General features: G+C 44.9%; 1 protein-coding gene across 1 annotated transcript in view; it reads left to right on the forward strand.

The window, feature by feature from the left end:
• CDC5L (cell division cycle 5 like) overlaps positions 1-15,825 on the forward strand; it is a 61,868-nt gene that overhangs the window by 27,618 nt on the left and 18,425 nt on the right. Inside the window, exons 12-14 of the mRNA XM_060231181.1 lie at positions 2,614-2,694; positions 6,179-6,424; positions 9,472-9,669. Of these exons, the coding sequence (XP_060087164.1) occupies positions 2,614-2,694; positions 6,179-6,424; positions 9,472-9,669 (525 nt within the window). The remainder of the gene's footprint in view (positions 1-2,613; positions 2,695-6,178; positions 6,425-9,471; positions 9,670-15,825) is intronic.

The raw sequence follows: 15,825 nt of genomic DNA on the forward strand, positions 1-15,825 counted from the left end.
AGAGGATGCCAATAAAGACATCACATGCTCAAAGAAGTACAGCATAACTCCACATCCCTTTGATAAAGGACCAAAACAGAGTGTACAGACATTCAAAACCGTCAGGGGACAAATACTGAGAGAATTTTTTGCAAGCGCCGCAACCATATTGAGTTTACAGGCTCATACAGCATCATCGCAGTTCTTTTGGAAAATAGTTTGTAACCGTTGTTAAGCGGCTGTTACACTGGTGATATCAGAAAGGTGTTGTGCAAAAACATTGAGGTGTTTATAGAACTGAAAAGAATGGTACGCTATTCAATAGTCATAATAATTTGCTAGCACGGTGAGTGTATTTTTTATATTCTACATAGAAGATGCAGGCGATATGGAGGCTCGCAAGCAGGCAAGGATAAGTTCTTGAATTCGTACGGAAGCCCAGTGCGTCATGCCATTTATGCATCTTCTCGAGATTATGGGGAGGGGGTAGATTTTCCCCAAGTTTTTCCATGGAGAATTTCCCATGTCTATAGATTCAGTCTCCATAAAATTAGTAGCAAGGAACAGATGCCACTATTATCATACAATATTAAGCAATCACAGCAGTTTCAAAGATGTAAGCAATGCCTTTTTTAGAAGATTTGTCCCCAGGCATTGTGTAAAAGCGCACATGTATGTTCTGCTGATCTGTTAACCAGGGCTTTTTTTGTAGCAGGAGCTCCTTTGCATATTAGGCCACACGCCCCTGATGTAGCCAATCCTCCTGGAGCTCACTGTAAGCCCTGTACTAAGAGCCCTGTGAGCTCTTGGAGGATTGGCTACGTCAGGGGCGTGTGGCCTAATAGGCAAAGGAGCTCCTGCTGCAAAAAAAGCCCTGCTGAAGTTGGGACGAGAAGACGACCAGAAATGCATATAATAATTCAGATTTTTGTTTTTTAAATCAAGCTATACATTCGCCTGCTGGCAGTGCAAGTCAGATCAAAAGCCAAGGTTGAAATCAAAGATTTCAGGTTTTCACGGCTGGCATCATCATTAGGGTTTGTAGAATCTTTCGGGCTCCTTAAATTGACCAATGTTCCCAGATGTTCCCCCTTAATTAACCAATGTTCCCAGATATAATCAGTAGAACACGGCACTTGAGTCCGAAAGATTCTACAAACCCTAATCAAGGTTGAAATGCTTACAGAGCTCCTTTCTTTTAAAGGGATATTGTAGTCACCTGTCTGATGTGGAACTTGCAAATTATGCCAGAGTGACACCCAGTGGCCTCCATGTCAGAAAGCCTAGATTCTGTTGAAACAGCGGACAGCCACGCTCCTGGAATGTGATGCCCTGTTCTTTGGGTGTGCTGAAACTTTAGTAAAATCCTATGAAGAGTTCTTCCCCATCTAAGGCCATTGACTTCAGGCACCAAGGTTGCATAGGATTGTACTCTTAGTCTATGATTTTCAGTGCAATTTCCCCCTTAAATTAACCAATGTTCCCAGATATAATCAGAAGACATTTCCTTTATTAAAAAGGTAGAGAGCCTTATGTTTTATATGTTTTATAGATTCATAAGATTTATATAGATAATAGTAATACCGTATATCTACTGAATGCTGTGCTAGTCACACTTATCGGTTTTGTTCTGATTGTAATATTTGGAAAATATTGATGGTAATAAAATATATATTTAAAAAAATCAACCAATGCAAAGGTAACGTATGCTGTATTGTCTTTAAAGTGGTATTCCAATTTTTAAAATGCCACGTGAGCTTCTGGTATTTCTTTTCCTAGTCAGGTGTTTCAGTTCAGATAGTTATTGCTGTTGGGACATCACATTACCACAGGATACTTTGTCTGCTAAAAAATAAGTCAGAACAAATCTATTAAATCTGATCACACTCGAGGGGGCCAGAAAAATTCTTCGATCTATATATTTTTTTTCCTGGGAGATCCATATAATTGGCATCTTTTCTAATGGTAAATTGGTTAGAATGGAATTGTGGCTAATTTTTAAGCTGAGATTGGCAGTATATGAATGGTTGGGCGGGGACTGTGTTATTGCATCCCAGTAAAATATCTACCTCAGACCTGTCCCCTGGAATGAACGGTTCCGTTCAGGGTTGGAATTCTAGCAGCAGCTCCTTTGCATATTAGACCACACACCCCTGATGTAGCCAATCCTCCAAGAGCTTTTTTGTAAGCTCTTGAAGGATTGGCTACATCAGGGGTGTGTGGTCTAATATGCAAAGGAGCTGCTGCTAGAATTCCACCCTGGTTCAGTTTATTCAGCAAGCACCTTCCTTTTCTGTTCTTGGGGTGCCGAGTTCCGGATTGTGCAGGCTGATCCTTGGCAAGCCAGTGGGCAAGTGATCCTGACTGGTGTGTTGTGCGTGGCCCTCGGTGCCAACCCAGGCAGCGCAGCCCTTGTTACAGTTTCTCCAGTCTAAGCCTGTCGAAACGAGCGGTCTTAGATTGAAGCACCTTTGCATTGGAGTGCACTGTTGGTCTCCCAGTTTTGCTCTCTCTCTCTCTTTTTTTTTGTAAGCCTCTTGCTGTGAAAATGCACCCTTTCCTGCCACAGAGCCGTATTGTTTTATAACAGCTTTCTGCCTTGTTTTGAACAAGTACCTTCAATGCCTTTTACAGGCCATTCGAGAAGCAGAGCGCATAAAGGCCCTCAAGCGGATGCACAAAGCGGTCCAGAAAGATATGCCCAGACCTTCTGACGTAAGCTTCTTTGATTTATTTAGAATATTTCTTCGCAGCCTGTTTGGCTCAAGGCTTTTATTATGAAACACATTCGAGAAGATTTACCTGAAATAATGATTTTAAAAAAATAAAGTAAAATAGATCTTGCTGTTAGTTAGCGAAAAGGTGAGCGGGCAGGAACTATAATTTGTAGGACAGAAGCCAGCTGACAGAAGCCTGGGGGTCAGAGGCGGCCCCTTGACGAATGCAGCGTGGAGGTGGTGGGGGCATTTGTGGCACTCAGGTTGGCAGGAGGGCAGGAGATGTAGGTTGAGGTGTCGACCCATCACTCCTTTCTGTCTTCTCCAAGCAGGCCTAAGAACATAAGAGAAGCCATGTTGGATCAGGCCAGTGACCCATCCAGTCCAACACTCTGTGTCACATAAGAACATAAGGGAAGCCATTTTGGATCAGGTCAATGGCCCATCCAGTCCAACACTCTGTGTCACATAAGAACATAAGAGAAGCCATGTTGGATCAGGCCAGTGACCCATCCAGTCCAACACTCTGTGTCATAAGAAAAGCCATGTTGAATCAGGCCAATGGCCCATCCAGTCCAACACTCTGTGTCACATAAGAGAAGCCATGTTGGATCAGGTCAGTGGCCCATCCAGTCCAACACTCTGTGTCACATAAGAACATAAGAGAAGCCCTGTTGGATCAGGCCAATGGCCCATCCAGTCCAACACTCTGTGTCACACAGTGGCCAAAACCTAGGTACCATCAACAGGTCCATCAGCAGGGCCAGGACATTAGAAGCGCTCCCACTGTTGCCCCCCCCCCAGCACCAAGAAGACAGAGCATCACTTGCCCCAGACAGAGAATTCCTTCTGTACCCTGTGGCTAATAGCCACAGATGGACCTCTGCTCCAGATGTTTCTCCAATCCCTTCTTGAAGCTGTCTAAGCTTGCAGCCGCCACCGCCTCCTTTGGCAGTGAATTCCACGTGTTAATCACCCTTTGGGTGAAGAAGTACTTCCTTTTATCCGTTCTAACCCAACTGCTCAGCAATTTCATGGAGTGCCCACGAGTTCTCATATTTGGAGAAAGGGAGAAACGTCCTTCTTTTTCTATCTTCTCTATCCCATACATAATCTTGTAAACCTCTATCATGTCACCCCCTCAATTGACGTTTCTCCAAGCAAAAGAGCTTTGTAGGGAAAATGTTCCAACCCTTTGATCATTCTAGTTGCCCTTTTCTGCAAATTTCCCAAAGCAATAATATCTTTTTTGAGGTGCAGTGACCAGAATTGTACACAGTACTCCAAATAAGGCCACACCATTGATTTATACAGGGGCATTATGATACTGGCCTCTGGGAGAGAGGGTCCATAAGAACACAAGAGAAGCCATGTTGGATCAGGCCAATGGCCCATCCAGTCCAACACTCATAAGAATGTAAGAGAAGTCATGTTGGATCAGGCCAATGGCCCATCCAGTCCAACACTCATAAGAACATAAGAGAAGCCATGTTGGATCAGGCCAATGGCCCATCCAGTCCAACACTCATAAGAACATAAGAGAAGCCATGTTGGATCAGGCCAATGGCCCATCCAATCCAACACTCATAAGAACGTAAGAGAAGCCATGTTGGATCAGGCCAGTGGCCCAACCAGTCCAACACTCATAAGAATGTAAGAGAAGCCATGTTGGATCAGGCCAGTGGCCCATCCAGTCCAACACTCATAAGAACATAAGAGAAGCCATGTTGGATCAGGCCAATGGCCCATCCAGTCCAATACTCTGTGTCACACAGTGGCCAAAAAAAATCCAACCAAGTGCCATTAGGAGGTCCACCAGTGGGTCTAGAAGCCCTCCCATTGTGTCCCTTCCAAGCACCAGAATACAGAGCATCCCTGCCCCAGACTGAGAGTTCCAACAATACGTTGTGGCTAACAGCCACTGATGGACCTCTGTTCCATATGCTTATCCATTCCCCCCTTGAAGCTGTCTATGCTTGTAGGGTAATGTAGAGTGGCAGGAGTGTGAAGGCCCAGGTTGAAACCCTGCCCCTCAGACATAAAGCTCCCTGGTTATTCTTGGAACAAAGCAGGAGTCCATTAGCACCTTTAAGACCAACAAAGTTTTATTCAGAGTGTAAGCTTTCATGTGCATGCACGCTTCTTCAGACAGTGGAATGGGGTACACTGAGCAGAGCTACATAACAGACGGTATCTGTTGCCTTATGACACTCTCACCGTTATTCTCCCATTCTGACATGTCGTTACTGTTTTATTGCTTTCCCACGCAAATGCTATCCAGACCAAATGTTCTTTCAATTTGTTAATTTCACTATTTTGCCATTGGATTCTAACTTTGTACCGCTTTGCATTCTTGACCACTGCCCACCAGCTGTATGTAGCTCTGCTCACTGTACCCCATTCCCTTGTCTGAAGAAGTACGCATGCATGCAAAAACTGAATAAAACTTTGTTGGTCTTAAAGGTGCTACTGGATTCCTACTTTGTTCTGTTGCTTCAGACCAACACGGCTGCCCGCCTGGATCTCGTTATTCTTGGGCTAGTAATTCTCTCTCGCCTACCTCACAGGGCTGTTGTGAGCCAAAATGTGGAGAAAAGCCATGCGTGCCATCCTTCGCTCATTGGAGGAAAGACAGAATGAAAGCGTATAGGCCGGAAAACACCTTATTGGGAGTGTGATAGTGTAGCCAAGTGAAATGTACAAAGGCAGTAAAACACTACTTTATATCCATGTTGTTAAAATATGTAGGCTTATGAATATGCCTCACAGGGATAGCCAAACTGTGGCTCAGGAGCCACATGTGGCTCTTTCACACACATTGTGTGTCTCTCGAAGCTCACGCTGACCTATTGGCTGGCTCGGAGAAGGCATTTCTCTCTTTAACTCACTTCTCCAAGCCTAGCCAGATGGTGTCTTGGAGAATGCATTTAAGGTTGTTTTCTTTCCACCTCTCCCTCGTCACTTCTATTTGCCTTCCTTCCTTCATGTGGCTCACAAACATCTGATGTTCATATCTTGCAGCTCTCAAACATCTGACATTCACGTCTTGCGGCTCTCAGACATCTGACATTCACATCTTGTGGCTCTCAAACATCTGACATACATGTCTTGTGGCTCTCAGACATCTGACATTCGTTTCTTGCGGCTCTCAAACATCTGACATTCGTGTCTTGCGGCTCTCAGACATCTGACATTCGTGTCTTGCGGCTCTCAGACATCTGACATTCGTGTCTTGCGGCTCTCAGACATCTGACATTCGTGTCTTGCGGCTCTCAGACATCTGACATTCGTGTCTTGCGGCTCTTACGTTAAGCAAGTTTGGCCACCCCTGATGCATCATGCGCTCCTGGGTGCAGATTGATGCACCAGAACGTTCAAGGAGAATCAACCGTAAATAACGGTTGGCTGTGTCCTGTAGCAGAACCTGCTTTTTAAATATGGACATTATTTGCATGTGGATTTTGCTTCTTTGTTTGTTTTAGGTGAATGAAACAATCCTGCGGCCTTTAAACGTAGAGCCGCCCCTGACAGATTTGCAGAAGAGCGAAGAGATGATTAAGAAGGAGATGATCACCATGCTTCACCACGACCTCATTCACCACCCTTACGGGGAGCTGCCAGGGGGCAAAAAAATGAAAGCCCCGGGATTCGGAGCCAATAGCGCAGAGCACATCGTTTACCTGGAGCACAATCCTTACGAGAAGTTCCCCAAGGAAGAGCTCAAGAAGGTGCGTGTCATGATCCTGGGCCTAGCGAGGCCTGCAGGCCCCAGGGGAGCCTGCTAAGGAGTTACTGGGAAAAGCCTACATCTCCCAGGATCCCCTCTGTCCCTCTGATTGGGTAGCAAGGGGTTTGGAGGGAAACAGGCCCAGAAAAGAGTGGGGCCTGGGAAGAGAATATATAAAGGCCAAGCCCTGGAAGTGGGGGTGCTTTCCCTGGAAGGCTGAGCTGGAGGCAGGCTGTGCCTAAAGAGCTGGAAGCAGGGGAAAGGCCCTTACCCAAGGGTGGAGCGGGTAAGTGTAGTGTTAGAGTAGGGACTGTAGAAATAGACTTTACTTTACTTTACTTTACTTTACTTTACTTTACTTTATTCGATTTATATCCCGCCCTACCCCACCGAGGTGGGCTCAGGGCGGCTTACAACAATAAAAGCTAACAAAGGTCGATTTAAATACAATTAAAATTATACAATAAAATACATAAAACTCACATCGATATACACTATGCTACTATTCCTTAAATCAGTCCTTCAAATTTCCAATATTCAGTAATCTGATGTTTAAGATTTAATATTCAGGCATTCTGCTCACAGTTAATTATATGCCAACCGGAAGAGGGTTGTTTTACAGGCCCTGCGGAACTGTTCAAGGTTCCGCAGGGCCCTCACCTCCTCCGGGAGCTGATTCCACCAACAGGGAGCTGCAATCGAGAAGGCCCTGTCCCTGGTCGCTTTCAGACGGGCCTCCTTTGGCCCAGGGATTATAAGGAGGTTCTGAGACCCCGACCTCAGCACTCTCTGGGGGACATGTGGGGAGAGACGGTCCCTAAGGTAGGCAGGTCCCAGACCATAAAGGGCTTTAAAGGTCATAACCAGCACCTTGTACCGAACTCGGTATGTTATCGGCAGCCAGTGCAGTCCCCGAAGCCCCGGCTGGATGTGCTCCCGTCTAGGGAGCCCTAACAACAGCCGGGCAGCGGCATTCTGCACTAGCTGCAACTTCCGGGTTCGGCACAAGGGCAGCCCCATGTAGAGGGCATTGCAGTAATCCAGCCTCGAGGTGACCGTTGCATGGATCACTGTTGCCAGGTCGTCGCCCTCCAGGAAAGGGGCCAACTGCCTTGCCCGCCTAAGATGAAAAAATGCGGACTTGGCAGTGGCTGCTATCTGGGCCTCCATAGTTAGGGTAGGCTCCAGTAGCACCCCCAGGCTCCTAACCCTGTGCGCCGCTGACAGAGGCACACCATCGAGGGCCGGTAAGGGAATCTCCCTCCCTGGACCACGGCGACCCAGGCAAAGGACCTCTGTCTTCGTCGGATTTAGCTTCAGCCCGCTCAGCCTGAGCCATCTAGACACGGCCTGCAATGCCAGGTCCAGGTTTTCTGGGACACAGGCAGGCCGGCCGTCCATAAGTAGATAGAGCTGGGTGTCATCAGCGTACTGGTGGCAACCCAGCCCATATCTCCGGGCAATCTGGGTAAGAGGGCGCATATAGATGTTAAACAACATCGGGGATAGAACTGCTCCCTGAGGGACCCCGCAATCCAGTGGGTATCTCTGGGACAATTCACCCCCAATCGCCACTCTTTGTCCCCGACCTTTGAGGAAAGAGGTAAGCCATTGTAAAGCCAACCCCTGAATCCCCACGTCGGCAAGACGGCAAGTCAGCAACCGATGGTCGACCGTGTCGAACGCTGCCGACAGGTCTAACAGCATCAGTACCGCCGAGCCGCCTCGGTCCAGATGCCGCTGGAGATCATCCACCAGGGCGACCAGCACTGCCTCCGCCCCATGACCCGGGCGGAAGCATTAGGGCATTTGTTTATTTTCCCTTCACCCTTTTATTGGTTAATGCACCTTGTTAATTTATATTGCACTAAAATAAACCTTTTTGTTGTTGTTCACTCTGCCTGGTCCTCACACCTATTATTGGAAGGGCTTGGGAGGAGACTCTGGGCCTTCTCAAGGGGAACCTTTAACCCAGAGTGGTGGCAGCACTTGGTAAGACACGCCCCCCCCCCCCCGAGTCATGACAGTACATATTTAAGAATCCTTAAAAAACAGATGCTTTGGTCGAAACTGGAAACCACACCCCTCCCGGCCTAACAAATACATAAAAATTTAGATACAGGTGGCACCCTAAGGATGGTGATAGTTTCAGTTTATTGCAGTCTCATGTACTGAATTTATATTAACAGTCAAGTCCCCGGCAGTTCAGCTAACACCACCAGACCATCCTGAAGAATGGCTTTATTGAAATACCGACTTCCAATAGGGCAAGATGGTTCTTGCGAAAACTGATTACGGCGGGCTTACTTACATTTCTATGAACCGTTACACATTTGAATAAAATGGGTGCCAAGAAGGGGTGGAATTCTAGCAGGAGCTCCTTTGCATGTTAGGCCACACTCCCCTGATGTAGCCAGTCTTCCTGGAGCTTACAGTAGGTCCTGTACTGAGAGCCCTGGAAACTCTTGGAGGTTTGGCTATATCAGGGGTGTGTGGCCTAATATGCAAAGGAGCTCCTGCTAGAATTCCACCCCTGGCACCAAGCAAGCTCCCCCCCCCCCCCCCCCGCCAAGTAGTGTGTTCCCGTACTCCCTTTGCAGGTGCACACATAATCGTCAGAAGACAGGCCCTCGGCCTTGACTGTCTGAGACTAGGCAGAAATACGCTTGAGTCAGTTACAACAGAGATAGCAGTGCGGTGCAAGCAAAGGTAACTACAGGTCAGCTAGCAGGATTACTATTACAGGAGGGACAGTGGCTCAGTGGTAGAGCATCTGCTTAGTAAGCAGAAGGTCCCAGGTTCAATCCCCGGCATCTCCAACTAAAAAAAGCTCCAGGCAAGTAGGCGTGGAAAGAACCTACGCTTGAGACCCTGGAGAGCCGCTGCCAGTCTGAGTAGACAATGCTGACTTTGATGGACTGAGGGTTTGATTCAGTATAAGGCAACTTCATATGCCTCTTGACAGACAGACAGAGAAACTGCACCTCACCAATGCAAGCGCAGCTGGGGAAAAGTTAAAAACGGTAATTGATCCCTCCTTTTGAACAGGCTGAAGAGCTCCTGGCACAGGAGATGGAAGTGGTGAAGCAGGGGATGGGCCACGGAGAGCTCTCGAGTGAAGCTTATAACCAGGTGTGGGAAGAATGCTACAGCCAGGTGTTGTACCTCCCTGGGCAGAACCGCTACACGCGAGCAAACTTGGCCAGCAAAAAAGACAGAATTGAGTCGCTGGAGAAGAGGCTAGAGGTCAGTTGATGTTTCCGGGTTTTGCTTTTAACTTTGTTTTTGTAGCAGATGTTATACTTCACAAATAAAAAGGACAGGTATCGTTTCATGTAGTGTTGTAATCAGATTTAAAGATGCACGAAGCTAGGAACAGTAAATGTTCAATCTCTTAGTGTTTTCAGGGAAGTAAGACTTAATCTAACAATGCTCTCTGGCTGTCATCTCCTATGTGTTCTTTCCATCTCTGTAGCAGTGCAGCCACTGAGTTGAGTTCCATAGAGCTGCAAAAACCACTGGTTACTTTTGAAAAACAAACACAAAAATCCTATCTTCTCCTAAATTCAGAGGGGTTCCGTGGTATGAACTGCCCTCTTCAGGAAGTTATTGCCATCTAAGCTAGTATACATTTGATACTAGTATCAGATTGATAAAACTAGCTGGTATCATGCATTTGATTTAAAAAACTGGAAAACAGTTTCCAGGCAATCCTTCTCAGGAAGGTTGGCTTCTTGTGGATTTTTCTTCTTCCTTCTTTCATTCACAGTTTCGTGGCTGCAAATGTGTTTTTTCTTCTCTTTCCTCTGATACCTAAAAGGAAGCAATAATTTTTCTTAGTTGGGGAGCTGAGGGACGAACTGAATGTATTCCAGTGGTTCATGTCTGTTGACTCAGTAATTCTCTGTTCTTATCCTGGTTTCTTTGTATTTAGGGCTTTTTTTTGTAGCGGGAACTCCTTTGCATATTAGGCCACACACCCCTGATGTAGCCAATCCTCCAGGAGCTTACAGGGCTCTTAGTGAAGGGCCTGCTGTAAGCTCCAGGAGGATTGGCTACATCAGGGGGTGTGGCCTAATATCATGGATGGAATTCTAGCAGGAGTTCCTTTGCATATTAAGCCACACCCCCTGATGTAGCCAATCCTCTTAGAGCTAACAGTAGGCCCTGTACTAAGAGCCCTGTAAGCTCTTGGAGGATTGGCTACATCGGGTGTGTGGCCTAATATGCAAAAGAGCTCCTGCTACAAAAAAAACCCCGTTTGTATTTTTGCTGGAAGTGGAAGACCAACCCCACCCCCCTAAATATTCCATTTTAAAATTAGAACAAAGCCCTCTTAGTGCAGATTTTTTACACAGCATAAACCTCTGATGTGCTTAAATCTGCAAGCCAAAATGTCAGTTCTGCAAGAGTTCTGGAGGGGAAATAGCAACTCCCAAGTCAGTCAAGTTTATCATCCGCGGCAGTGCTGCCTGACACTTGCTGCGGCTCTGCTGATATTACACTGCTGGGTCCTTCCATAACATGTGAAGTGTAGAACAGATGCATGGACTTTAAAACTTGGATTATGTATTGCAGGGTTGACACTTTTGGAAAGTCAGGGAGATGGAAGTGGGTCAGGGAAAGTCAGGGAAATTGGTCTGAAGCCAGGGAAGTTGTGATTAAAATATATCCAAGCAGTGGATTTTTGACCTGCTGCAAGAGCATGATCTGTCGTTGTGGCCACTGGAATAGAGATGTAGCAGAATACAAGTAAAACTCTACCCCCAGCAACCAGCCGAATATGTTTGTTGAGCTCTGTCCCTGCATGATTTCCAAGGTCTGCCTGTAGTATTTGCAAAACAAGGCTAGTTTAAACGTTTAGCAATACACAGACTTTAAACATCAAACTGTTTTCATCCCTACCCGCTAATACTGCGTTTAATATAAAAATAAGCATGTTTTGGGGTCATGCTTGTGTATGGAATGGACGTTTTGTCTCCTCCTAGACCCAGCACAAAAAGTCTGCCGTGAAAACATTGTGAAAACAACGTTACCCCGGAGTCGGAAACGGCTGGTGCTTGCACAGGGGACTACCTTTACCTTTTTAAATCCAGCACAGAGTTTCAAATGAGTTTTGCCACTGTTGGATTTCACAGACGACAACTACCATGCAAAGTAAACTTTGCGAATGTGATTGCTTGTTCCTGCTGGAGTTTACAGAGTACCAGCTCTCTCACCCTCTTTCCTGACTTCTCCCATGCATAAAGGTTGCAAATGAGGGTTGTCTGCTTCTCTAGATTGCAGAAACTCCACCTCCTTTCTTGCTGCTTGATCTGCTCGTTGCACTTTCTGGAGCCAGAAAGTGAAAGTGAAGCTTCCCTAGCTTTGGAAAGTTCCTACTTGTTAGCATTCAGAGTTTACTTGAATTGATGTTTGTATATTGGTGTGATTTTTGGTGCAATTCCAAAAGAGATGTTGCTGCAGCCTGCAGTTAATGTTGAAAGAAGCTGATACTAAATCTCTGACATATTTTTGCAGTTGAGACTTGTGTAGTTGCAGAGTAGAACACTGCATTAAGCCTTGCATTAATGCAACACGACCTATTCATTTTTTAACTTGTGGTTATATTTGAATGGCGGTCAGGGAAATTGACAGATGTTGGTCAGGGAAATGAAAAATAAAAATTTCGTGGCAACCCTGTATTGGATGGGGAGGAACCGATTGGCTGTAGCCAGTGCAGTATAAAGGCTGAGAGTGTAGGACTAGTATCCAAGAGACCTGGGTTCAAGATTCCCACTCGTGCCGTGAAAGCTTGCTGTAAGCCACTTTGGGGTCTCTGTTGGGTACAGATCAAATAAATAAATACACGTGATCACAACTGGTTTATGCATATTGTATGGAAGAGTTTCATTTATGCCGGACCCCACCACTCACATTTTTTAAAAAATCCATTACATTTTAAATAGAAGCCTTCTGCATACACTTTTTGAGAGGTAACTGTTTTAGTCTGTTGCCACAAACACAACACAGACATCTCAGCAATGATTGTGGCATAACCCTTCCTGGACTTTAGCCCACCCAGTGATCTGTAGTCTATTTGGGATTATTCCACAATAAATAAATATATTGTTCCACAAAGTGTAGCTAGGCTCCTTTGTGTTCCTGCTGTACTGAACCTTGTTGGCCAGCAGGGTGCGCTTTTGCTCTGTGGAATACTTTCGCAATGCATTTCCCTGCTTGGAACTGGTAATTGCTTTCTTAGATGATCTCTAGTGTAATTTCCTCATAAAGCAAAATTGACTACATAAAAAAGCCATTACAGTCGTGTTTTCTTTGTTTTTTGTCATGTGTGCATTGCTGGATAGATTTGCGTCCTTTCTCAGTAAAGGTTAAGTTACGTTAGTGTGTTTTTAATATTGATGTTTATTTCTACAAAATTGAGAGCAAGTGTTCAGTTTGTTGCTGAAATATGCGGAAGCCTGTTTGAAGAGATATAAATACCTTTTTTTAAAAAAGAACTCTTCCTTGGAGTCATGAGAAATGCATGAGACAGAAGAGTTTAAGCCAGATTTTTCCCTTCCCAAACTACAGTTGCAAATTTTGTCACTTAAATGTGGCGGTTTTTAAAAAGCTGGCTGACACATAAACACATGAAGCTGCCTTATACTGAATCAGGCTCTTGATCTATCAAGGTTAGTATTGTCTACTCGGACTGGCAGCAGCTCTCCAGGGTCACAGACAAAGGTCTTTTGCATCACCTACTGCCTGAATCTTTGAACTGAAGGTGCTGGGGATTGAACCTGGGGCCTTCTGCATGCCAAGCTAATGAGCCACAGCCCCTTTATTAACATATGAAGCTGCCTTCTACTAAATCAGACCCTCGGTCCACCAAAGTCGGTATTGTCTACTCAGACTGGCAGTGGCTCTCCAGGGTCTCAAGCTGAGGTTTTCCACGCCTACTTGACTGGACCCTCTTTAGTTGGAGATGCCAGGGATTGAACCTGGGACCTTCTTACCAAGCAGATGCTCTACCACTGAGCCACCATCCCTCCCCATATAACTTGCTTTACATTACCTGTACACTTCTGAGTTTATGCCCCACTTCTTGGCAAGACTTGTCACGCTTCTGAAGACTGTTCAGAATCTTCCACCTGTATGAAACGCTGCAGCCACGTTATTGTTGATGGTTAAGTTACAAGCATATTGCCTGTGTATCGGAACGCTTACTCTGCCTGTCTCCCGGTGCAATTCAAAGCACTGGTTCTTACTTTTAAAAGCTCTTAAATGGCTAAGGGCCAGAGTACCTGAAGCATTGCCTTCTTCCATTCTGTTATTCCTGCCAGTTAATCTCCAACTTCGGAGCTGAGGTAGGTTGTATCCAGAGACAGGGTGTTTCCAGTGGTGGAACTCTGTCTGTGGAATGCTCCCCTCAGTCGTTTGCCTGGCGCCAGGTGTGGAATTCTAGCAAGAGCTCCTTTGCGTATTAGGCCACACACCCCTGATATAGCCAAGGCTCTCTTTTGTAAGTTCTTGGAGGATTGGCTACATCAGGGGTGTGTGGCCTCATATGCAAAGGAGCTCCTGCTAGAATTCCACCCCTGTCTGGAAGGTACTTCAGTGTACCTTAAGGACCAATTCAGTATAATCGCCTTGGCTTCAGACGAAGCTATACCTCTTGCCATCTTTTTTTTTTTTTTTTGGTCTGTCCTGTTTGTAGTTTTATAACTTAACGTTGTTTGGTTGTTTTAAACTGGTAGATTTGGTTTTTTAAAAAACGTGAATCTGTTGTAAACTGCATGGAACATTCGAGAGGCGCGTAAGGAATAATGTAATTGAAGCGGCTTGTGTGGTAGGGCCTCCTAGCGGATAAGGAAATAGAAAGACAATAATATTAAATTCCGGGTTTGCTTCAGGGTTTAAGATTCTACTTTTTAAGAAGACTTTTCAAATATTTTATTGTAAACATTGCTGGTGACGCATAGCATGTATATGCAGAATCACTGAAGCAATATCCAGTGGAAACTACTGAGCATATAAGCGCAATAAATCTTATACCGTACAACTAGAAAGCTCAATTTGACAGTGACTTCAAGAATAAATATCCATTTCATGTAACCTATATTACTAACCAAGGTTTGATACGCAGGACACTATTCAATAATGACATGGAAGTAGTGTCTGACACCATCCCAAATCCTGTAAAAATAATAATGATAATAAGAGATATAAAATATAATTTTAAAAACACACACACACATAAAGTAAGATAAAAATTAGATTAACACACACACACAGTTATATATATATATATATATATATATATATATATATATATATATATATATATATATATATATATACACATATATATATAATTTAAAGGTTTATAAGAACATAAGAGAAGCCATGTTGGATCAGGCCAGTGACTCATCCAGTCCAACACTCTGTGTCACACAATGGCCAAAAAACCCGAGGTGCCATCAGGATGTCCATCGGTGGAGCCAGGACACCAGAAGCCCTCCCACTGTTGTCCCTCCCAAATACCAAGAATCCAGAGCATCACTTGCCCCAGACAGAGAGTTCCAACAATACTTTGTGGCTAATAGCCACTGATGGACCTCTGCTCCAGATGCTTATCCAATCGCCTCTTGAAGCTGGCTATGCTTGCAGCTGCCACCACCTCCTGTGGCAGTGAATTCCATGTGTTAATCACCCTTTGGGTGAAGAAGGACTTCCTTTTATCCATTCTAACCGGACTGCTCAGCAATTTCATTGAGTGTCCACAAGTTCTTGTATTGTAAGAAAGGGAGAAAAGGACTTCTTTCTCTACTTTCTCTGTCCCATGCATAATCTTGTAAACCTCTATAGAGAGAAAATCCATCTATGTTAGGTTGCCTGGCAGGATGTCATGAGTTGAAATATACTCCATGAATGGGAACCATTTTTCCTCAAAAGAAGTAGATCTAGGATAAATGTCCGATTGTGCCATTTGGCCTGTGATTTTTTTTCCACAGCAGCAAAGACTTCCATAGATTCTCTGTTTTGATAGCTCTGAATGTTTATGAATGAACTGTTTAGGAACTAATTGTGAAAAGTCTGCTGGTGCTAAGATTTGAGGAACTCTTATGTCTGCTTGTTTGGTTTTGATGTGGCATTTCAGGGCCCCTGTGTTCCGAGGTATGCAATGCAATATAATATCTCTTTTACGGGTATTCCGCTATGACTTTAAAGTGCTGCATTTTTGGATGGGAATTTTCTGACGGGGTATTATTCTAGCGAAAGTTTTGCGTTATAGTATTTGTATCATTGTTTTCCATTGTCCTAAAGAACGTAGTAAATCTTGACACTGTTGCATTGAGGGTCAAAGAAAACCCACACCACTGGCTTTCTGGTGTGTATTTTTTAGTTTCCGCTGCGAAG

Source organism: Heteronotia binoei, chromosome 1 (assembly GCF_032191835.1).
Source record: "Heteronotia binoei isolate CCM8104 ecotype False Entrance Well chromosome 1, APGP_CSIRO_Hbin_v1, whole genome shotgun sequence".
NCBI classification, from domain to species: Eukaryota; Metazoa; Chordata; class Lepidosauria; order Squamata; family Gekkonidae; genus Heteronotia; species Heteronotia binoei.